At 51.9% G+C, this 24,317-nt stretch overlaps 1 protein-coding gene across 6 annotated transcripts in view; it reads left to right on the top strand.

The window, feature by feature from the left end:
* The window catches only part of CAMKK2 (calcium/calmodulin dependent protein kinase kinase 2), a 47,356-nt gene extending 24,223 nt beyond the window's left edge, over positions 1-23,133 (top strand). For 3 of the 6 annotated variants that reach the window (XM_045073701.1, XM_045073700.1, XM_045073705.1), the window contains exons 7-17: positions 2,062-2,098; positions 5,409-5,430; positions 5,558-5,646; positions 7,017-7,216; positions 7,825-7,878; positions 10,395-10,468; positions 10,566-10,653; positions 11,813-11,941; positions 16,388-16,488; positions 17,038-17,080; positions 20,038-23,133. In XM_045073701.1, coding sequence (XP_044929636.1) covers positions 2,062-2,098; positions 5,409-5,430; positions 5,558-5,646; positions 7,017-7,216; positions 7,825-7,878; positions 10,395-10,468; positions 10,566-10,653; positions 11,813-11,941; positions 16,388-16,488; positions 17,038-17,080; positions 20,038-20,202 — 1,002 coding nt within the window. In that variant the 3' untranslated portion in view covers positions 20,203-23,133. The remainder of the gene's footprint in view (positions 1-2,061; positions 2,099-5,408; positions 5,431-5,557; positions 5,647-7,016; positions 7,217-7,824; positions 7,879-10,394; positions 10,469-10,565; positions 10,654-11,812; positions 11,942-16,387; positions 16,489-17,037; positions 17,081-20,037) is intronic. The other 3 variants (XM_045073703.1, XM_045073702.1, XM_045073704.1) reach the window with 3 other exon arrangements.
* The last annotated feature ends 1,184 nt before the right edge of the window (positions 23,134-24,317 follow it).

Below are 24,317 nucleotides of genomic sequence, written 5' to 3' on the forward strand. Positions count from 1 at the left end.
GGGCAACTATTACCTTAGTTTTATTTATTTTACTACTAATTACTATTATTTTAAAGATTTTATTTATTTACTTGACAGAGAGACACAGTGAACAGTGAGAAAGGTCACACAAGCAGGAGGAGTGGGAGAGGGAGCCTAGGCTTCCTGCTGAGCAAGGAGCCCAATGCAGGGCTCGATCCCAGGACCCTGGGATCATGACCTGAGCCGAAGGCAGAGGCTTTAACCTGCTGAGCCACCCAGGCGCCCCTGAAGGCAGATGTTTAATGGCTGAGCCACCAGGTGCCCCTATTTTTTTTAATAAGATTTTGTTTTTATTTATTTGAGAGAGAGGGAGAGAAGAGAGAGCATGAGCAGAGAGAGAGGGGAAAGCAGGCTCCCCACTGAGCAGGAAGCCTGATGCGGGGCTTGATCCCAGGACCCTGAGATCATGACCTGAGCCAAAGGCAGATGCTTAACCAATTGAGCCACCCAGGTGCTACTTACCTTAGTTTTAGTGTGAAAATCGTTTTGACCTCATAAACTCCCTAAAAGCATCTTGGGGATCCCTAGAAGTTCCCAGATCACATTTGGGGCACCTCTGGCCTAGATGACAGGATTTGTAAATGGCGTGTGATCAAGTATGTAATTGGGTGGGTGTTGGAGGTAGTGCTGGAGCATGGATTGCAAGTAGCCCACCAGCCCAAGCAGCGGAGGAAGGCTTCTCATGGGAAGGGATGTTTGAGATGACCCTGGTTGTTCCCTGGATGGAGATAGTAGGGAAAGGACAGGGAAGAGCATCACAGAGGATGGAACAGCATGTGCAAAGGGCCGGTGTCATCTGAGGGTACTTGCCTGCTCTTTGATGGGTGTGAGGGTTAGCAACTATGCCCTCCTGAGTCTTGTCCAGTGTGGGCTCTAGGTATGCCATGCCCTGCGTCTGACTCTCTCGACAGGGCAAGGCTTAGGGGCTCTAGGTGGGCTGCCCTGGGCCTCTGCCTAGGGTGCATCTCGTTCTTAGAGCTCTCGTCCTGTGGATCTTGGTTGACTGGGGAAGGTGAAGATGATGTGGAAAGAGGCAGGAGAGAAGGAGAAGGATGGTGGCTGCTGGCTGCCTCCACCTGTGACACTGAGTTTCATAGTCTCAGGTCGCTGATGCTGAAGTCAGCCATCTTGGAGGAAACTCAAGGACACTTGGTTAGCAAGTGGCTCTGGGTCCTGGTGGGATCTCCCTGGTCCCCACTGCCCTGTGGCTTCTGATCTGTCCACCCAACAAGACTGGTTGCCAGCCTGCCTCTTGGACAGACCTCAGACATTCCTCAGATGGACATGGACATTCAGGCATTTCCTGAGCACGGACTATGGGCCTTGTCTTGTACAGGGCACCACGGAGGCAACTCCGGTAGATACAGCCGTTTGTAGAGAGGGACAAGATAGACATAAGTGACAAGGTGAAAGCAGGGTGGCTGTGAGAGGAGGAGGAGGACATGCCATGGTGGTTCCAGGCAGGGGGACGTCCTTTCTTAAGGGGTCAGGAGGTTGGGGGGCCCTTTACGGAGCAATTGGAAGAGCCCAGACAGGACTTGAATTTTTACCCTGAGGATCAGTCTGCTGTCTCCTGGGGATTCTTACTGAAGCTGAGACATTTCCCCGGGGAGGGATTTTTTTTTTTTAAAGTTATTTTTTATTTGGTTTGTTTTGTTTTTGAGTAATTTCTCCTCTCTGTGTGGGGCTCAAACTCATGACCCTGAGATCAAGAGTTGCTTGCTTGATGGACTGAGCCAGCCGGGCACCCCCATTTCCCAGGGGAGGAATTGGCCCCTCCCTTTTATAACCTCTTTTCTAGATGTCTTGGACCCTTGAGGATTGGGTTAGAAGGTGCCTATTTTCCAGATGGCCATTTGGATCTTGCACACTGGGTTTTTTCCTGTGCCCTTCATCTTGACCAGGAAAACCAGCGGAAAGAACCGCCCTCCTGTTGGCAAGTGCAGTCATGTGGATGCTTCCTCCCTGCTCATATCATTTCTCTCTCTTCCTCTCCCCTGTTCCTCATCTCCGGCCTGTTCCGTGTGGCTGTGCCAACAGGTCCTGGATGACCCCAATGAGGACCATCTGTACATGGGTAAGAGAGCCCTTGCCGTCCGGTGTCTTGACTCAGGCAGCTGAACCTGCAAAAGCCCAGGGGTTCTCGCCAGCATTCCCTGTCCCTGGCATCTCCCGCCAGAGCTGGGCCCCACAGTGAGCCCCACCGGAGGCTGCAGCTCTGGTTTGAAGCAGAAGGTGGAAGGGAGTGCTTGCTGGGACTTTCTCTGGAGGTCCTATTCATTCACTTGCAAATACTTACAGAGCGCATGCTAATGCTGGGTATGTTCTAGGCACTAAGGATGCAGTGGTGGATGAGAATGATGAGGCTCCTACTCTTATGAAGCTGATAATTCTAGTCAGGGAATAAACCAGTTAACCTCAGATTGATCCTCTGAAGAAGGTTAAATAGGAACCTGAGAGAGAGGGATTGAGGGCCACTTCACATATGAGGTGATGATTTGGCACCTGAATGTCAAAGACACCGTCCTATTACATGTGGGGAAGAGCATTCCTGGCAAAGGTGCAGGTGCAAAGGCCCTGAGGCTGGTGAGAGCTTAGTGTTTGAGGAAAATGTGGCCTTGACAGAGGAAACCAGGGAGAGGGGATGGGGATGAGGATGAAGAGCCTGAGGTGGGGCACGTGCAGCCTTGGAGGGCACTGCACAAAGAAATGAAAGGACGCAAGTGTTCCCTCAGAGACCTGATTTTTTTAAAATTGGTGAGGACATGGGACAGCCCTCTGTCAACTCAGAGCGTAGATACTGATGAAGGAAGGAAGGGTAGGACTTCCAAACAGGACATTAGGATTTTGAATTAGGATTCAAAACTAGATAGCAGACTGGGCCCGGGAATGCATGATAGGTCATGTGTCCTTGCAATATGACATGGATGGGTGTTCAAATGAGCCTATACATTTTGAGTGGGTACAGAGGACAGTGGGAGGGGTATCTAGGAGGTGAGGGGAGTGGGCACAAGCCAGCCTGGAATCCAGAAGTCTGCTGGATGTGCGCGGGGATGATCCTTTGTTGCACAAGGAGTGATTATGTGGGGTCTGGTTTGAGTGGGTTTGGTTTGAAAACAGTTCAGAGCTCACTTTCTCCTCAGTTGCTATGGTTCAGTTCCAAGGACGTGTTGTAGCTTAGAACACGTTATTTTTCATTCCCCGCTCCTCTTCCCTGCCTCAGGTTTTTATTCTTTTTTCTTTTTTTTTCCTAAAGATTTTATTTATTTATTAGACAGAGAGAGATCACAAGTAGGCAGAGAGGCAGGCAGAGAGAGGGGGGGAGGCAGGCTCCCTGCTAAGCAGAAAGCCTGATGCGGGGCTCGATCCCAGGACCCTGGAATCATGACCTGAGCTGAAAGCAGAGGCTTTAACCCACTGAGCCACCCAGGCGCCCCTTAGGTTTTTATTCTGACAGATGTTAAGCCTCTGCAGAAAAGTTGGAAGAATAGTACAATGAGTCCCTGTATACCTCCTACCCAGATTCCACAGTTAATAATGTTTGTCGGATTTGCTTTATTTCCCTAGCCACCCACCCATCCATTTCTATATTATTTTTGATGAACTATCCAAAATGTAAAGTAGCAGACAGACATCTTGATACTTCAGCCCCTGAGTACTTCAGTGTGTGTCGCACATAGGGACGTTCTCCTGTGTGATCACAATACCATGATTACATCTGAGAAAGTCAACACCAGTTCCCTAAGAGATCTAATGTACATTCCATGTTCAAATTTTAGAAACTTTTTTTTTTCCCAGTTAGTTTGTAAATTTTAGAACTTATAAAATCTTCCTATGGAAACAATTTAGAAGCTACACAGCAAATAACATCACATATGTTAAATTTATCTATTTTTTAAAAAGATTTTATTTATTTTTTGAGAGCGAGCGACCATGAGCAGGGGGAGTGGCAGAGGAAGAGGGAGAAACAGACGCCCTGCTGAGCATGGAGCCCGATGTGGCCTCGATCCCAGGACCCCGGGATCATAACCTGAGCCGAAGGCAGATGCTTAACTGTCTGAGCCACCCAGGCGCTCCTAGATAGGTTAACTTTAAAAAAATTACGTGAGAGAGTGCCTGAAAACAGACCTGTTTCAATAGGCTAGCTTCCTCCAATGCCAACCAAGTGACCGTGCTCGGGAGGAAGCACAGAAATTCATGAAGCACCCCTGGAAAGTTAAGTCTTCCATGACCAAGGTGGGATAGGCCAGAGCTGAAAGGACCAGCGCTCCTGTCCGTGGAAACCTTCCCTTCAGTGCCATTGCCTTTGATTTTTATTTATTTATTTGACAGAGATCACAAGTAGGCAGAGAGGCAGGCGGCGGGGGTGGGGGGTGGGGAGTAGGCTCCCCACTGAACAGAAAGCCCAATGCGGGGCTTGATCCCAGGACCCTGGGATCATGACCTGAGCCGAAGCAGAGGCTTTAACCCACTGAGCCACCCAGACGCCCCTCACTTCAGTTTTTTAAAATGGGAAGAACAAAACCAAACCAACAACAAAAGCCTGTGCAGTTCCCTGGACACAGCTTATCTAATACTTGGTGGTTTGGAGCAGGGGTTCCCCGCACATACAGTGCTGGGAAGGAGCTGGCAGGGTGGGAGGCATTTGCATGTCGTGCATGAATGTGTCAAGAAAAGGCCTTGTTTAGGAATCGTGGGATGAGCTGGCCTTTGAGGTGCTGAAGAAATCTCCACCCCCTCCCCACCCCCCTTCAAGTCTTGTTTTGGATTGGGAGTCACAGGAAACAGTCTGAGGCCCAGCTGACCGCAGAGCATTGAGGAGTTGGAAGAATCTATAAGCGTTCTCCGTCTGTGGCCTGACATAGCCTGGCAATGTGGAGGATATGGGAGAGATTGTTGAAACATGTTCTTGTTTCTTGAATCAAAACTTTGCTAGGGTCCTGAAGACCTCTGGGGCTCCCTCTTTGTGCCTAAGTAAACAGATGTTGGGTTGTGTCCCCATAGACCTGTTCTATGGCATCAGGTGGCTGGAACCTGGGTGTGACTAAGAGAACATAGTTTAGTATCAGTTGTATCCCTGGAATCTCCAAGATATGAGCGGAAAGAAGAAAGGATCCCATGAGCCATCCCCACCTGTCTCCTGTCTCCCTGCTTTTTTTTTTCCCCTGGCCAGGGGGTCCTTGGCTGTTTTGAGGACTAAAAATAACAGCCAGACCGGGGAGCACCTTGCAGGACCTTGACCAGCTTTGGCTCAGTGGATTGTTCCTTTCTCCAGCCCCAGTACTAGTTTCTGTGCTTCTTGGTGTTCTATGGGCGATTGGGGAGGAGGAGGAAGATGGATTTCCAATTTCCCAATGTAACAGTTGACCCCCTTCTCTTCCCTGCAGTGTTTGAACTGGTCAACCAAGGGTGAGTATCCCGTTGTCCTGGCAGGTAGGATGCCTGAAACTTCTCAAGCTGCAGAGCTTCTCAAGGGAGGCGATGCTTGGTTCTGCTGGTGAGAGAGGGTGTCTGCTTTTGCTTTGTGACCCTCCAGGCCTGTGATGGAAGTGCCCACCCTCAAACCACTCTCCGAAGACCAGGCCCGTTTCTACTTCCAGGACCTGATCAAAGGCATAGAGTACCGTAAGCGGGGGCCTGTGGGAGGATTCTCACCCGGGGGTGGTTAGCATCCCAGCTAGCGGATGGCAAGTGGGAAAGTGGAATTTCCCTCCTGGAGTGCAAGCAGCAGGTGGGTGGGAAGCAGAATCGTCTGAAATGCAGTCTTGGACAGCTGTAGAAAGCTATGCTCCCGATGAACAGAAACACTGCTTTCTGCCACAAAAATTTAAGAGTCATATTGATAATGATTGTTTGCCCCAGGACTTTCTTTGTATACCAGGTGCTGTTAGGGGCTGTATTTGCATTGACTTTTATACCCAGCAACCCTGGGATGGGGATCCTGTTAGTCTCCTGTTACCTTAGTTTTCTCATCTGTAAAATGGGAATAAAGCATCTCTCACCAGGGTGGAAATCAGCCAGTACATATCAGTAGTTCTGACTGACAGGTGTCCTTTCTGCTTCTGGTTGTAAAACATTTTGTCTCTTCCCCTTGCGCATTGTTGGGAGATTTATTTATTTATTTATTTATTTATATATTTTTTAAAGATTTTATTTGTTTATTTGAGAGAGAGACAGTGAGAGAGAACATGAGCGAGGAGAAGGTCAGAGGGAGAAGCAGACTCCCCAAAGAGCTGGGAGCCTGATGCGGGACTCGATCCCGGGACTCCAGGATCATGACCTGAGCCGAAGGCAGTCGTCCAACCAACTGAGCCACCCAGGCGCCCCTCGTTGGGAGATTTAAATGGGGAAAATGGGAACCAGTTAACACAGGGCTCGGCCCCAGGTGGGGCACTCAACAAATGGAGCTGGTGCCCCTATTACTGGGATCATCGTCGTCACCACCACCAGCAAAGAAATGCAGTTGGGCCTTCCAGACCATAGGAAGAGAGACCATGTCCTCTCCCATAGGTTGATATCCAGGCAGGAAGGAGTTAATGAAGTGCCCAGTCCTACCTTGTGGAAGTCCACACTTCCACTGGACCCGCTCCAGTCATTGTTGGTGTGGTGAACAGGTTGAGTGTTGGCATTAGTAAACGAAAATATGTTTGTCACAAGTCGGGAGGCTTCTAGCTGGAAGCCAGCCAGGCTCAACAAAAACGCTCCAGGGACTGTCGTCCCCCATGACTTAGAGTAGAGCAGGTGGTTACTAACTGTTATTGTCAGTTGATGTTTCACTCCTTATTTTTGAAGATGGGGTAACTTCCTTAAACAAAGTCCCCCTCCCCCCCCCCTTATCTCTCAAAGCTGAGGGTATGTAGGTTTGGGAGGATAAGGCTGGGAAGGGCTTGGGGGCCGGGTCAGTGTCTGTGTTTCTGGGCTCTGGGGGCTGCGCAGAGCTTCTCACATGGTTCTCCTGCCCCCTCTCTCCCATCTGGTGTCCACCCCACGCTCAGTACACTACCAGAAGATCATCCATCGGGACATCAAACCTTCCAACCTGCTCGTGGGAGAAGATGGCCACATCAAGATTGCCGACTTTGGTGTGAGCAACGAGTTCAAGGGCAGCGATGCGCTCCTTTCTAACACCGTCGGCACCCCCGCCTTCATGGCGCCGGAGTCACTCTCGGAGACCCGGAAGATCTTCTCTGGGAAGGTAGGTGTGGACCTGTCCGAGATGATGAGTTCTGCTTGTGATCGGGTCCTTTCCCTTTAAATAGCAAAAATCGCACCCAGACTGGCTTAAACAATGAATCCACTGGATCTTGTAGATGAAGAGAGGCTTCCGGTTTGGCTAAATAACGGGATTCCCACAAGAATCTATCTCTCCATCTTTCAGCTGTTTCCTTGAATTGGTTTCCTGCCCAGGTGGGTGGGTACCCCCAGTTCCAGGCTCCTCCCTATCAGCTTACCTACCTCAGTAGAAAGAGCATTCTTTCTGAGGAGCCTTCTGAAAAATCTCGGGATTGGCTGTGATTGGCTCAGCCCGGGTCATGTGCCTATCCTTGAGCCAACCATTATGGCGGGCGGCGGGGAGTGGTGCTCTCATTGGTCAGGCCTGGGACATGCTCCTATCCTTAAGCCAATCACTTGGCCGGGCTTGGGTCATGTGCTCACCCAGCGGCCAGGAGCAGGATCCGGAATCAGAACTGGGTGGTTTCTCAGAAAAAAGCTGAAGGATTTGATTTCGTTTTTGGCTGCGTAGGAGCCGTAGACAACCCTCGCTGCTTCTTGGCCCCTTACACGAAGCTCTTTCTCTTGCAGGCTTTGGATGTCTGGGCCATGGGCGTGACGCTGTACTGCTTTGTGTTTGGCCAGGTAACGGGGTGGGTTGTCCTGCCTGCTGAGGGTCGCTGGGCAGCCCCGGTGGGGGGACAGTACTTAGTCATTGAGTTTACCACAGTTAGACCTGAATGTGAATAAAAGATGCTTGTCCACATGTGCATACCTGTATAGGATAGTCCAGTCTGTGGGAAATGATCTGTTAACACGAAGGATTGACAGAAGCTCCAGAGGTTGTAAATAGTTGACGGGTTTGGCGCAAGGATGACAGAGGCGCTACCTCTCTCCCTATTCCGGCTCCCCAGACAGACATCACAAGTCAGTAGCCGCTGGCACCGTTTCTTCCTGAGCCCAGGGCTGCTTTGATGTTCCTCTCAGCAGAGTGTGTTCCCAGAAGCAGCTGTTGGGGGGACAGAACTGGAATGGGCGTGAAAATCCATTTGGCGTTATTGACCGAGGGAATGCGGTCTCATCTCTTTGTCGTTGTTCTTTTGTGGTCGTCTCTTATTATTATGTTTAGGAACTTTGGTTTTTTATTCTGAAGTTCACATTAAATTATGTGAACAGTAGAAGCACAGATTTTTCATTTTCATGAACTTGTGCTTTTATGGAGGAAAGCTTAAGAAACCGGTCTCATGGTTCATAATGTCCTCCCCACCAATATTTGATGAAATTTTCAATCCTATCGCAAAGTTGAAATGACTGCAGGAAACACCCACGCAGCCACCAGCTGTTTCTGCCATCAGCATTTCACTGTATTGGTTTTATCACAAGTCTGTCCATCTTCAACCTGTCTTTATTTTTTTTTACACATTCCAGAGTAAGTTGCTAACATCTCTACACTTCCTTCCAGACGCTGCTTCAGAATGTAGTCATTAGCTAGAGCTCAGTATTTGTTTGTTGTTCTTTTCTTTTCTTTTTTTTTTTTTTTTCCTTTTTGGGGTAAAATTGACATATAATGAAATATACAGATCTGAAGTGTACTGGTTAATGAGTTCTGTCAGATGGGTACACCTGTGTAATCCTAACTCTTAATTCAAGTTACTGCTCTTTTTTTTTTTTTTTTTTTTTTTAAGATTTCATTTATTTATTTGACAGTCAGAGATCACAAGTAGGCAGAGAGGCAGGCAGAGAGAGAGGAAGGGAAGCAGGCTCCCTGCTGAGCAGAGAGCCCGATGCGGGGCTCGATCCTAGGACCCCAGGATCATGACCTGAGCCGAAGGCAGAGGCTTTAACCCACTGAGACACCCAGATGCCCCCCAAGTTACTGCCTTTTTTTTTTTTTTTTAAGATTTTATTTATTTGTTTAACAGAGATCACAAGTAGGCAGAGAGGCAGACAGAGAGAGAGAGAGGAAGGGAAGCTGGCTCCCTGCTGAGCAGAGAGCCCAATGTGGGGCTCGATCCCAGGACCCTGAGATCATGACCTGAGCTGAAGGCAGAGGCTTTAACCTACTGAGCCACCCAGGCGCCACCAAGTTACTGCTTTTAATGAAAGAATTTTCCTTGGACAGGAAAGGACCAGGTGACATTCTGTGACTTTTTCCCACATTCCGAGCACCCCAAATAAAAGTTCCTTTTCTGGCACTGTACCTGAGTTCCTCCCAGGTCTGTTCCACCACCGAGAAGCACTGATTTGTCACCTGGGAAGTGGCATGTGAATGGGCTTCAGAGTCAAAATCCCAGCTTTATGCTTCCCACACATGTGACCTCTCTGAGCTTCTGTTTTTATCTTTTCTGTAAAATGAGAAGAATATTTATGATTTCTTAAGGCTCTGAGAGGATCGGCAGATATAATTCAAGCATTCATTAATTCAACAAGTATTTATCAAACCCCTGCTTTGCACCGGGGGTATTCCTGGGCACTGGAGAAACGGCAGGAAGCAAAACCAGCAACAATCTCCCTGCTCTCTTAGAGCTGATGTTCCCCTGCGGGAGCTAACCAGTAAACGAAGACAAATGTAACATAACATCCAGCTCGGTGCTCTGAGGAGAAGTCACATGGCAGCAGGTGGGGGGTGGTCTGCTTTAGAAAGGGGCTCAGGAAGGCCTCCCTGAGAAGGTGAGCTTTGATCAGATACCTGAGTGATGGGGGAAAACGAGCCATGCAATTGTTGGTGGGAAGAACATTACAGGCAGAGGGAACAGCCAGTGAAGATTGGTCCTGAGAAACCTCTGTCCAAGGTCTGACCCAGGTTAAGGCCCCACGAATCACTGCTGTCGCCCCTACATCTTAGATATTGTTCTTAGTATTATTACTGTTCACCCAGCAGGTGGGGCTGCCTCTGGGTGGAGGAGTCTTTGCTTTTGTATAAGTAGGTAAAGTAAAGCACAGCTGCTGAGGAAAGCCACAGTGTGCTTGGGAGGGGCTCTAGCCCTTCTAGAAGGACATCCCTGGTTCTTCTAGCCTTGTGGCATGGGAACTGCTCCCTCACTAGAGTGGGCTCCTGGGCATTTATTCCTCTGCTGTAACCCACGTGGAGTGATGCCAGCCTATGCAAGACTGATGTGGCAGCCTTCAGTGGCCAGTCTGTCCCTGACCTCTTTTTGTAGTGCCCGTTCATGGACGAGCGGATCATGTGTTTACACAGTAAGATCAAGAGTCAGGCCCTGGAGTTTCCAGATCAGTGAGTATTGCCTTTCTGTCCCAACTCACCTTCCTCTCCAAGACCTTGGCGGTCCTTTGTGTGTGTCCCACCCTTTAACGTGTCTTCCATCCCCCAGGCCCGATATAGCTGAGGACTTGAAGGACCTAATCACCCGCATGTTGGACAAGAACCCGGAATCAAGGATCGTGGTGCCAGAAATCAAGGTACCTGAGGGCCACCACTCTCCATGGGGTGTGCACCAGGGGCCAGGCCTGTGTCCTCTGCTTGGAATTGTTTGGCTCAACCCTGCCTCGGCCGGGCCCCACGCCTCTCTGTCCACAGCGCTGCGCCCTTCTCGGCACTGTTAATCCTCCCATGCCCTGGGCCTCTGGGCTGCTGAGGGCTGGTGGTGGTGGGAGTTGGGGAGGAGGATTTGGACTTGCGTTAACTGTGACTGTGGCAGTGGGATCTGCTGCCAGTGGGGCAGCTGGTGCTCGCTCCAGTTGGCTTGGGCTGATGGCATTCACCCTCCCTGGACCAGACCAGACTGGGGTCTCTGTGTGCTCCACACCCTGGCTGCCAAGGTCCTAGATCCTTTCCTTGGCCTTGCCCATCCCTTTGAGAAATCTCAGTGGGGATGGGAGGAAATTCGTGAGCAGGTTGACACCGTGTCCCTGGCCTGCTGAATTCCATCCTTTTGCAGAAAGCACTGTTAGGAGAGAGCCCTGTGCATCCCCTACACCCTGACTAGTGCCACATGCACACATCTGACTCTTTCAGAAATCCAAAGGTTTGCTTCAGGAGCTCCTAGGCATCTAGTTAACTAGGATTTGAGGAGGAGGAGAACAAATGGCTCCAGATAAGGACTTGGACCCCAGGGATGATGGCGGGGTGGGGAAGATCCCCGCCCGGGTCCTCTCCTGACTGTGTCCTTCTAACTGGTCTCCCTGTGCCTCCCTAAGCCTCTCTTTCCCCTTCTGTGAAATGGGGACGGTCTGCTTGCTCTCAGCAGAGCCTTTCAGGGGCATCAGGGAAGGTTGCTGAGGGGTGATGGGTGCTCCTTGGGCAACCGTACAAGGCAGATGTCAAATTCTGGTCACTTCTGCCAAGACCTGGGCCCCATGGAGAGTGCGGTCTGGCGCACATCCCGGCCTGGTGGCTCCCTCCCATTCTCTGTTTCCGTCTTTTCCACGTTTCCTTGCATCTCGCTCACCCCCACCCTCTGCCTGGCTTGCCAGCTCTCTTGCATGCCTGACCTCAGGCGGCCACCTCTGCCCTTGTGCATTGCCTCCCTGGCTCCGCTCACTGGCAGGGCCTTGGTGTCGCCCTCTGGCCTCTGGGAGCCAGTCGCCTGCCCCTCACCCCTCCTGTCATTCGTTGAAGCTGCACCCCTGGGTCACGAGGCATGGGGCGGAGCCGTTGCCATCGGAGGACGAGAACTGCACGCTGGTCGAGGTGACCGAAGAGGAGGTCGAGAACTCGGTCAAACACATTCCCAGCCTGGCAACCGTGGTAAGGCGGGCCGAACCACTGACCGAGAGCAGGGACAGCATGAGGCGGGCCGGCAAGGACAGGCCGGGACACAGGCGGGCAGCCAAGCAGCAGACGCTGGGCCTGAGAGTCAGGGGATGGCTGGGTCTGTCCCTGACTCACAGCCTCCAGGCTCTGGGCCTTAGTCACACAGCAGGCCAGGAGGCCCCTGCATCTTGTAGTTTTAGTTCTGTCTACAGGCAGATTCTTTGTGACTATAGGGAGGGGTGACTCCTGCTCTTCCTGGATTTCCTGCTTTCAGAGTATGACAGGGCGAGGAGAAGGACCAGCGCAGGTGCCAGGGGCGGGAGCTGGAGCCGAGGTCTCTAAGATGGAATTCCCACCTGGCTGGATCTTCGGTCTCCTGAGAGGATGGCTTAGCCTGCCTCACATCTGCCGTGTGGGCAGCTCCCAGGGCTAGGGGCTGGGGCTCCCAATTCATGTGCTTTTATGGCCTTGTGTTTGGGTCCTGACCTAGGAAAAAGGACCAGAACGTGGAGTCCTCAAGCTTAACCTTGGAGACTCTGGGAATCCCTCACTTGCCAGTCCCCTACCCAGGAGGGCATCTAGCTCCAGGAAGGAGAGTAGGACTCTCAAGGTCCTGGGGGCCAGGCGGCAGAGCCCAGTTGGCCGTCCCTCTAAGGCCACCGTGAAAGCCCTGGGCTGCGTTTGGCTACCGCTGGCTCCAGCAGGCAGGCAGGGCCCTAGGCTCTGGGAGGAGCTGGTGAGACTTTCCACAAAGACACAGTGTCTGGCCTCAGGTGACTGCTCCTGTGGGAGCCCAAGTGCTGGCTCCTTCTCTCCCAGCTTTGCACTTCTCCCTCCTGCTTCCCCACACACTTTTCTCTCTCCTTCCAAAACCTGAGCCCCCGTGGTGGGGCATCCATTCACATCTCCCTCCTCCCGCCCCACCTGGGGCCTCTGCATGACCTTCACGTTAAAACTCACCCACACTCACTCAGTCTTTCTCATCCATGTCCTGCACCCACAGTGCGGGAGGCAGCTGGTGTCCGACCCAGGTGCCCACCGCAGGTTATTCTGTTCTAGGCTCAGGGTGTTCTTAGGAGGTCTCTGATCCTAGAGGTCTGGGAACAGGGGTTCCAGGGATGAGCAAAACCAACATGGTGTGCCTGGTGGTCTTGGAGAGGCGGATGCTGGGCAAACAACCAACAAAACACCGGGGCTGCAAGGTGTATCCCTAAGGGGGGCCACGGAGCCCTAAGAGGTGGATGTGGCCAAGGTGATGGGTTGGAGAAGTCGTCCTGGAAGGAGTGACTAGATACAGAGTGGATGGCAGGGTGTTACTGGCTGAGGTGGTATTGCGTAAAGGGTGTTTCTGGCAGAGGGGAGAGCAAACATGGTGATCCTCTGCTGGGAGGAAGCTTGGCCCACAAGAAGCTTTGAGAAAGCCAGGGCCGCTGAGGCAGGGCAAGGAAGGTGGGGGGAAGGTGGCCCTGGCAATCTGGGCAGGAGGTGGGGCCAGACCACCCAAGACATGAGGCCACAGCAGAGATTTGGATTTGGTCCCAAGAGGGGTGGGGAGCACCTGCGGGTTTAAATCGGGGGAGTAGCCCCATCCCAGTTGGCCTTGGGAAGATCCCACGTGGAAAATGGAATGTGGGCACCAGGGAGGAAATGGGGTTTGCTGCGGCCATCTGAGGGTGGGGGCGAAGGTGGGGAGGTCCAGGTCCACTCACCCAGTGTGTGTGAGGCACAAGGTCACAGAGATGCTCAAGGTACAGCCCAAACCCTTGTGAGGCTTCTGGCCTTGTAAGAAAGATGGAGGGGGAAAAAAATCACCCTCCTTTGCTCTCACACGGTGACAGGCTTGTGCAGAGGAGGGCAGAGGCAGAGCCTCTTCTGCTGGGTCCTGAGGGCTGGGATAGCTGACAAGGCCACAGGAGGGGCAGGACAGGTGGTCTTGTCGGGGGACAGGGAGTGGCGTGGGGAGCGACACCTGCAGAGGCATGGAGGAGGAAATGGTATGCTCCTGGAACCACAGACCACAAGCCATGGCCAGGGAGGGACGGGGAGTGCCTTGCGTGGGGGGGTCTAAGTCAGTGGTTTTCTTTTTTTATGACCTAGAACTTGTGTGTCGTAAAACAAACCGTTTTAAAGTGAGCAATACAGTGGCATTTATCACATTTACAATATTGGGCAACCATCACCTCTGTGCTTCTGAAACATTTTCATCCCCCCCACCCCAAGAAACCCTGTGCCCATTAACAGTCACTCTGTTCTCCTTCGCCCCAGCCCCTGGCAACCCCCGGTTGGTTTTCGGTCTCTGGATTTGCCACTCCTGGGCATTTCATGTCAGTGGAATCACGCAGTATGTGGTCTCCTGTGTCTGATCTCTTGTACTCAGCGCGGTGTTTCTGAGGTTCATCTGTGTTGGAGCGTGCTGTTCCTTTTCCTGGCTGAATAACACACCATGGTACGGCTAGGCCACATTTCGTTTATCCGTTTTTGAGATGATGGGTGTTTCCACCTTTTGGGACGTCACTGTTTTTGTTTTGTTTTGTTTTTTTAAAGATTTTATGTATGTATTAGAGAGAGAGAGTGCACACAAGCGGGGGGAGGGGGCAGAGGGAGAAGCAGACTCATCTCTGGGCTTGATCCCAGGACCCCAAGATCATGACCTGAGCTGAAGGTACACTTAACCGACTGAGCCACCCAGGCACCGCTGTCCATGTTTTTCTAAATACTTAGATTTCTTCTTAGTAGCAGACACATAAAACAATTCAGAAGCTCTGTCAACATGGAAAATAGCTTGAAGAGGCACCATGTTCTGCTGGAGGGGCTGGGGGCCGGCTCCTCCTAGGCTGGGGTCTTTTCCTTATTCCTTCAGAGGATGCAGCAGCCAAAAGCATCACCAAAAACATCTCATTCACTCCCTTGCTCCAGAATTGTCCTTGGCCCTCTGGCCAGCGGCAGGATAAGTTCCAGAGTCCTGTGGGTGAAAGGTTTTGTCTGAGAGTAAGGGAATCAGGTCTGGGCTTTGGAGAGGACCTGATTGGGAGGCAGAGGGAAGCTGAGTAGGGGCCATGGGACAGGATGAGGGACTGGTGCCCCTTCCCAAGGGATCAGGCAGGTATCTGCCAACCAAGCTGGGGATCCCATCTATGTTAGAATGGGTGAGGGGGCCTACGAGCAAGTTCCCACTACTGACAATGGACCAGCCTGCCCCCAGTGCCTTTCATACTTGGATGGACCTTTGGGACTTCTCAGCCCCTTCTCCTTCACACCACAGCAGCCTCTGGGCTGGCCGCCTTCAGCATCCTGGGGTGTTTCCTCAGCTCCTTACACCCCGTCAGGTGTCTCCCATCCTCTACTCAAATGCAGCCCCCTGAGAAGTAGGCAGCCTCATATGGTGTGACCACTGTAGCGGTCTGGCTGTTCCTCAGAACGTTAAACATAGTCATCACGTGATCCAGGAATTCCTCGGGTACAGACCCAAGAGAAATGAAAACTGTGTGGGAAACAGGTCCACACACAAAAACATGTGCACGAATGTCCAGAGCAGCATTATCCGCAAGAGCCAAAAAGTGAAAATGTCCCACATGTCCCCCAGTGGAGGTGTATCCGTACAAAGGGACATCATTTGGCCCCAAAGAGGAAGGAGGCACCGACACCTCAAGCCGTAGAAGCCTTGAGAACGTGGGGCTCAGTGCAGGAAGCCAGACACAAAAGGCTGAACACCGTGTGCTTCCGTTTACATGAAATGCGCAGAATAGATGAATCAATCCACAGAACATAGATTGATGGTTGCCAGGGCCTGGGGGGAGGGGAAATGGGGTGTCTTTTTGGGGTGATGGAAATGTTCTGAAGTTAGATGGTGGTGATGTGAATATACTAGAAATCACTGAAGTGTACACTTTAAAATGGTGAGTGTTCTACTGTGGGACACTTATTTCAGCTTAAAGAGAAGTGGCAGCCCCTGAATTTGGCCTGGAAAAGAACAGTTGCTTTCTTGTTGGAGTGGTCAGATAGTTTTCACTGAAAATAAAGGCCCAGGTTTGAAGATGAGACAGGGTTGATGGGCGACGAGGCAGGTGTAGTGATGGCTTGTGTGCAACATTTCCAAGTTACTGGAGGGACAGTGTTGGCCTCTCCTGGAACACAGAGCCGCCCCCTCTCCCCGCACCCGCCTGGGGCTTCAGTAGACTGAGACAAGATTAAGACAGCAGAATGTCAGAATGAACGGTTTTGGACATGGACTAGTCAGATGTGGTGATGGCTTTGTTGTGTCCTCAGTGGGAGGGATGCTGCCTGGGATCTCTCAAAGGCCTGTCACCAGCCACAAGCCGTAGGAGCGGCAGGGAGGCTGGTAGAGAAAGGAAGAGGGAGATCGCTCTCGTAGAGTGGCGCAGGGGAGGTGGTTGCCTGGAGTCTCCCCCGGGTGGCCCAGCTTCCTCTTCTGTCCTTCAGATCCTGGTGAAGACCATGATACGGAAACGCTCCTTCGGGAACCCGTTTGAGGGCAGCCGGCGGGAGGAGCGCTCATTGTCGGCGCCTGGAAACTTGCTCACGTGAGTGGCCCCCTGCCTTCCTCTGGGATGGGGAGCTAAGGGCTGAACACAGGGCAGCCCTGCCCAGCGCACTCTGCCCAGGGCCCATCCCTGGAGCTGAAGCGTCTGGAACGACTTAGACCAGGTCTCCCAGGCTCACACGGGGAAATCAGAACAGCTGCCTTTGGTTTTACCACCGCCACCACCACCGCCACCACCCCGCCCCACCTGGACTTAGCCCACCTTTTGTGGATGCCTAACCCATGCGGCAGCCTTTCTCCGGGAGACTTGCACTTTAACTGAGGGACCTCTTGAGAGTCAGAATTTTTGTGGCCCAGAAGCATGCATGTTCCATGGTGGGATTATCAGCCCGGCGATGGATGAGCAAGGCCTTTCTCGCCCACGTGACCCTGTGTGTCACAGCAGGGGCACCCTGCTCAAAGTCCCCCTGGCAACAGCTCTGGGAAGCTGGTGTTGGGGGTCTGAGTGTCTCTGGGGTGGGGGAAAGGCATCTCATAGATCCCAAGTGTCCCTTCTCACTTCCTTTTCCCTCCCCTCCGGCCATTCCAGCAAAAAACCAACCAGGGAGTGTGAGCCCCTGTCTGAGCCCAAGGTAATGCTTGCCTGCCTGCGCTGTAGCCTCTGCCAGAGCCTGGGGGCGGGGGCAGCTGCAGAGCACGGGGCCTCCCCACCCAGGCGGAGGGTCCTTCCAGCTTGGGCTGCTGTGCCCAGGCTCCCCTGGGGCCTCTGGACCTAGGACAAAAACAAGGGTCATCCAGGGGCTTGGACCCGACGGCGGGTCATGCATGTGGGCTGGGGCTGCGGGTGCATGGCGCTCCACCTGGAATGCCTGTGAATTCACCCAGATCTCATGACCCAGTCTGGTACCCACATATGCTCCGGGCACGTCAGTGGCGTTGAAGCTATGTCACGGGGTCCTGTGGCTGCTCCTGCCCTTGGGGCCACGTGGTCAGAGCGTAGATCAGGCAAGCAGTGTTCTGGGACTCTCCAGTATCCGCCCCTTTCTTCTCTGATGGGTGAAGACGTAGAAAATAGCTTCCCTTCCCGCCTGCTGCAAATTAGTGTACGAGTCCTGTGTCCCCGGGGTGCATCTGAATCTTTTCCCTTTGGCCATTTGTCTTCTCAACACGAAGCCTTGTCAGCATTACCAGCATCTCCCAGGACAGATGGGAGTTTTTGTCCCTGTGGACTAATGATAAACATTTAGCACCCCTGCTGCCTCTCTTCCCCCTAGTGCCTGTGGCAAGATGGAAATTCTAGGGTTCCTTCTGTTGAGCTCTACTCACTACCTCGTCCTCAACTGGGAACTTCAGACAGTCATTTCTATGTATTTTTTATTAATTTTTTTGACGTTTAAAATTTTGTAATTGGGAAACCATTTTTATGTTCTCAGAGCAGTTTTATTGACATATAACTTACATATGACATGTAACTTACATAATATGTAAGTTTCACCCATTGGAAGGGCATGGTTCAGTGGTTTTGACTTGTACAACTAAGACCACAGTTTTAGAACTTTTTTTTTAAGATTTTATTTATTTGACAGAGAGAAATCACAAGTAGGCAGAGAGGCAGGCAGAGAGAGAGAGGAGGAAGCAGACTCCCCGTGGAGCAGAGAGCCCGACGCAGGGCTTGATCCCAGGACCCCAGGACCACGACCCAAGCCGAAGGCAGAGGCTCTAACCCACCAAGCCACCCAGGCTCCCCAGTTTTAGAGCATTTTTATTAGCCCTAGAAGAAATCCTGTCTCCCAGCTGTCACCAGCAACTTCCCATTCCCAGCAGCCACTAAGCTACTCTCCGTGTCTGTACAGTTGCCCTGTTCTAGACACTTCATGTCAGTGGAACTGTACAGCGTGTAAGCTTTTGTGTATGGGGTCTCGCACTCAGCATCGTGCTCCAGGGTTCATCCGTGGTGTAGCAGGCATTGGCGCCTCCTTCCTGTTTCTGGCCAGATGGTATTTCGTAGTGCAGGTAGACCACCTTGTACTCCTCCGATCGTTAGGTGATGGACATTGTCTCCACTTTGGCTGTCACAAATGCCTGCCGCTACAAGTGTTCACATACAAGCACGCGGCCATTCTGTGTGGTGGAAGTTGATGCATGAGATGAAGATTACTGGCCAGCTGCAGTGCAGGATCAGGGGCCTGTGGGGGACAGTTTAGGATCAGGGAAAGTGGCAGTTAGCCATCATTCCTGCCAGGTGGATCCCCACTTATCTGCTGCCTGCTACTCTTTGAGCCTCCCGAGGTGATGGAGCCTAATGGGCTGGACTTTTTCTTTTCAATCTCAAGTTGTAGGGTTTACCTCCTGCCTGTGTGCTAGTTGGCCATCTGTTTTTTATCTTCAATGAGCTCAAAATCGCAAGGTGCCAGAGATTGGCCCAAATGGCTTGACTCCTTTATTCCCTTATCCAGATTCCCAGCAAGGCCTGCGGATTACTTCTCTTGCCCTCAGGCTGTTGGTGGGGTGCTCGGCTTGTCTGAGAGACCCAGCACCTGGAGTTCCCAGGGCTTACTCAGTTGTTGGAGGCCTTGGGTCCGAGGCCTGCCGGCTGGCCGCCTGCAGCTACACCCGCTGGTCCAAGCAGGCACTTCTAGGGCAGAAATTGAGGACGGGATTGGACATCTAGTTACAGCTCTCCTCCCTGGGAGATTAGACCCCCTCTTCGTCAGCAGAAACCTAAATGCTAGTGAGCCTGCTCTTGAAACAGAGAGGGGTTTCTTCTTAGGAGTGTACAGATGTCACCCTTTCTCTTCCATTGTGCCAGGACAGAGTTTCCTTTCTGGCCAGGGACACACAGCAGACCGTAGTCTGGCTTCCCTTAGAAGGGGCCCCTGTTGTTGGCGGTCCAAGTGATTTGGGCTTCTCAAGGATTTTCCTTTTCAGCTCCTTAGATCAGCCTGTGTCTGTCCTCCCGGGCACGTCTGGCTGGGGGCATTTCAGGATGTGACCTCTCAGGGACATGGCGACACCTCTCCTCCTACCTCCTCGGTCTCTTCTGCTCTGACCCCTCACATCACCGAGAGGAGGGCCCTTCTCTCCATCCAAGGTGTCCCATGAGCCTGTGTGCAGGCGGCAGTCCTCTTAACCACTGTTTCCAAAAGGCTGGCTCTGTGCCAGGCCAAACCCAGGTGCCCCCCCCGGGAAGTTCACCTACAGGTGACTGAAGAGCCTTCAACCTTAGCCTGAAGAAGGAAGCTTGGGGTGGGGGCTGGTGGGGAGACACATCAAGATACCTAAAAACCTCCAGGAACAGGCCCCCTCGCTGGCTGCGCCCTACACACGTGGGATGATTTGGGGTGTTACACAGATAGGTTCGCATCTATTTTTATAGTTCCTTTCTATTTTTGGCAAATGCTGCTGCTTTGCCATTTACAGAGGGGGATACGAAGTCTCCTCTGAAACCCTCATATAGGCAAGAAAAGGGGAGAGACTCTAAAAGGAAAAAGCCAAGTCAGTGACGTTGCAGGTGGTGTGGGAAGGCGGGAGACGCAGGTTCAGGCTGGGGCAGCCTTGCCTTAACGTGGGTTTTCTGTTCGGTGAGCAGGAAGCAAGGCAGCGAAGACAGCCTCCGGGCCCCCGACCCGCCCCCCGTGGGGGAGGAGGAAGTGCTCTTGTGAAAGGCGGTCCCCGTGCCGAGAGTTGGGGGGCCCCGGCCCCCGGCCCGTGCGCTCGCATGCATCCTCTGCGGCCCGACCAGGCGATGGAGTAGCTGCCCGGACTGGCGACCTCGCATGCAGGCTGCACCCTGCGTTTCCATAGCAGCATGTCCTACGGAAACCCAGCACGTGTGTAGAGCCTTGACCGTCATCTCTGGTGTTTTTGTTTTGTTTTGTTTTTCTTCCTTTGTTGTTTTAAAGGGGACAAAAAAAAAAAAGACTTGACTCCATGACATCGACCTTGGCCGCTGGCTGGCTGAACGGGCAGGTGTGAGGAGTTGCAGACCCAAAGCCACATGCATTTTGGGACAATTGCTTTTTAAAACGTTTTTATGCCAAAAAATCCTTCATTGTGAACTCAGAACCATGTCAGATAATACCAAGTGAATGTGTGTGGGGTTTGAAAATCATAAAAAAACTGGCAGGGAACTCTGGCGGTGTGGGCTGAGACCACATAGTTAGTTGCTGTGTTTGAGAGGGAGAGGAAGAGGGGGTGTGACTCCTCCTGCAAACCCCGAAAGCCCCAGACTCCAAGCCCGTGGCCCCTTCCAGGACTGGGGGCTCACGGGGTCAGGGCCGGGCTGGCCCTAGGAGCTGCTGGGAGCTTCGATGCACCTTATTTGTAAGAAGGACTTCAGATTTTTTTTATGGGTAGAGTTGTAGTCTGGAAAAGGGAAAGGGCTTGAAGCTTAGTTGCTTCGCAAAGGGGATTTTCCACCCCTCGAAGGGCGTTCCATGGTAGCTGGGGGGCGGGGGGGGGGTTCACCTAAAGGGCTGATAGCCACTCACAGCGGGTTTCTGAAATATTAACTGAGCTCTGGTCAGTCTCTCATTAAAGGACAAAACCTTCAGGGTGAAATCCTACACTTCCATGTACATTACATGGCTTACGAGTAAACAAAATACTTTCAATTCTCTAACTAGACTGAACTCTAGAGCAGTTCAGAGATCATTTAGAGCTTCCAGGATTCTTTCCACGGCTTCAGGCTTGTGCTGAGAGTTAGAGCCAATGAAATCTGTGCCTGTATATTAACATGCAGCTTGGCCTGTTCGTAACCTGTATATCCTAGAGACCGCTGAAGTTTTGTTTTCTCAATTACTAGCTGATTGTTGCTGTCAGTGAGACACTTAGTTTCTGGAGGGCCAATGAGGAAATACTCTGCTTCAACGGAAACACAAATGATCGTCCTTACTGGCAAAGCTTTGTGAGGATCCACACAAGAACTCTGGGGCACCCTATAGAGAAGACTGTGGAAACGCAGAGCTGTCCTCAGGGTCCAAGAGAACCAGGGCTTGGCACAGGGAGTTCTGTTTTGTAAGCCAAAAGCCCGGACAGAAGAAGCTCACCTTTTTGGTTTCCGACTCATACTGGGAATTCTCACTGCAGTTCAAGTGTGACTTCTTCCAGAGCCACAGGTGGCTGAGTGGGAAGTTCAAGGGGGAGAAAACAGGAAGGCCTTTGGCCTGGGAGATTCCCAGTGTTTTTTTTTTGGTCTCTGGCTTGGGGAAAATGGTGTTGGTAACTGGGCTCAGAGGACATGCTTTCCTGTAGTTTCTGTCTGATCATAGGACGACTTCTTACAGAGAGACAGAGGAGCGAGGCCTCATGCCCCCGCTGCCCAGCGCACTCGCGGAACCTGGGGGTTCTTGGCTTCCACAGACTTTCGTAAGCTCTTGACTGTCATTTAGCCAGACTTTTCTTGCTGTCGTACAGACCGTACAGAATTAGGGAATGCTGGCTTCCAAGAGCAGAGACGACCGTCGGAGGAAGGGTGGTCTGTCCTGCTTGCTTGCTTTTTGTGACCTGGTCCTTCCTGTTGCGTTCCTGCACGTGTTTGTGTTGCGGGCGCCGCCCCTTCTGGGAGCAGATGGGGTCCGGTTGGTTTGCAGTCAGCACCTTGCAGTAGTTCAAGTCAACCTGTCCTTAGTCCCAGCCTGTCTGTGTGGACTCTGGCCTGGCCGAGCGGCTCGCCTGGGGCGGGCGGGAAGCAAGCTCTCTGCAGAACTCCTGTTTACGCAGCTGCATCGGGCAAGACCATTTCTTCCACTGCAGAACTCCCCACGTAAGATTCCGCATGCGGAATGCCAGCTCTTTAGGTGGGTGGGCTCATAACTTTTTTTTTCTCCTCTCCAAAGAAACACCAAAGAAAACTGTGCAAAGAAAGTGCTCCCCGCATAAAGTATAAGCAGAGCGCTGTACCACACAGCGGTAGGGTTACCATTCTCTTGGAGCACAAACTTTGGTTTTTTGGAAGCTGGCTCTGTCCAGAAAGGGGAGAAGCCATCATGGGCAGCTTCTCCTGGTTAGCAAAAAAGATTCCCTATCAGTTTCTTCCATTGTTGGCTCATCTGTGGGACCAATTCAGTGTAAGCAACTTGGGGCCTGCACAAGGTCTTGCCCCATCTTCCTCTGCCCTGTTCCACTTCCCCCGTCTCTTTCACAGGCTTACCGGGGGCTTCCAGAAAGCGGTAGCTCGCCCCTTGTTGGCTCTGGGGGCTGGAGAGGCTGTCTCCCCAGGGGTCTGTCCTTTCCTGTGAGTTAGGGCTCCCATCCTCAAAGCACTTCTGGACCGAGGAGGCAAACACCTGAGCATTTAGATGCACGGGCTCAAACTGTTGCTCTCACTCATCTTCCAGAGGGGAGCTTTGCATTGCTGGGGGGAGGAACCATGACCTCCACTTGCTTCCAAGGTGCTAGAGAGGGTTTCAAGGTCGTCGGTTCCCATCCTCTTTGCAGCTTTATGGGCTGAGTTTCGTGGGACTGCTGACTTTTCTATTCTGTGATTTAATGCCCGATGCTTCTGTTTTATTCCTGATCCTTTCTACTATGCATTTTCCTTTTATCAGGTGTACAAAGTTAAATACTGTGTATTTATCACTTAAAAGTACATGAATTTAAGAGAAAAATAAGCCTTTGGTGTTTTTCCACAGATGTTTAAGCTTCTCTGTAAACTTGAAATAAACAGACAGCAAAATGGTGCAAAGCCTGGGCCTTTTGGAGGTATTTTTGTTGGTCATTGTTTACAGATGTCTGTAGGACATCCGTCCTTACGTGTGTTTTTCTTCCTTAGGCTGACTGTGAGATCAGTGGCCCAAGTCCGGGCTAATGATGTCAGCGTTACATTATTCATGTCAGTGTCGCTACGTCCTAGTATCCCGCTACTGAAAGCGTGGTCCCTGGACGGGGAGGGGTTGGAAATGCAAATCCTGGGCCCCATTTCCACCAGATCCCCAGGTGACTCATGTCCACGGACGTCTGAAAAGCACCGCTTTGGCAGGCAGGTAATTGCTAGGTTCTTCTGTTGGGAGACCAACTAGGTGAGCCGCTCCGGGAGCGGTAGTAATCCCACAGGGAACACATCCTGTGAGCAGGTGTGTTGTGGGACATATTGCTCTACAGGGTATGTATTTGTCCCATTTTATGGATCGTCCTCTGTAAACTGAGGCTCAGTCGTCCTGAGGGCTCCAACTTTCGGCAAACGCGGGGTTCTACAGAGCTTGGACTCTGGTTCTACAGAGCTCTGGACTACCGGTTTTCATGGCGTTTAGAGACTTTTAGAACGGATGCTTCCTCCAGGCTAGAGGCGGGGGGTTCCCTGCACTCCAGATGTGAATCTAGCCTACGGCTTTGCTCTCCTGGCCTTGAACCTTGGTTTTCTGTTATGAAGGGAAAGCAGATGAAGTTTGAAAGCTCCTTGTTCTGTTGTTGCAGGAATAGAACATTGGGATACTGGCCTTTACGAGTCCAGGTGCAGGTGTTCCTCTTCAAAGACCCCAGGTGCAGGTGTTCCTCTTCAAAGACCCCACTGAGAATCTAATGAAAGCTAAAAAAATGCACACAGGTGTGTCCCTTTGCAGAATTTTAGGAGTTCCAGAGATGCCCGGAAGCTGCTCCATAGGTGCAAAGGTGAAGGACCCCTATATAAGCAGCAGCGCCAGGGAGGGCCAGCAAGGGGGGACACAGGTGAACGCGGTGAGTCAAGTGAGCAGCCCCTCCCCCATCCTTCCCCCGAGCCGGCCTTAGCTCGCATTCCATCTGAGCAAAAGGGAGGCCAAAAGAGGTCTCGCCACTCCAGTAACCGTCGCGTCTTAGGCTGCAAAATGAAAGCCGGCCCTAAAAAATTCCAGCTCCGCTTGATCCGTGTGTTCAAGCAAGCTTTTTTCTTTT

The sequence above is a fragment of the Mustela putorius genome, unplaced genomic scaffold (assembly GCF_011764305.1).
Source record: "Mustela putorius furo isolate JIRA1106 unplaced genomic scaffold, ASM1176430v1.1 tig00537248_pilon_pilon_pilon, whole genome shotgun sequence".
NCBI lineage: Eukaryota > Metazoa > Chordata > Mammalia > Carnivora > Mustelidae > Mustela > Mustela putorius.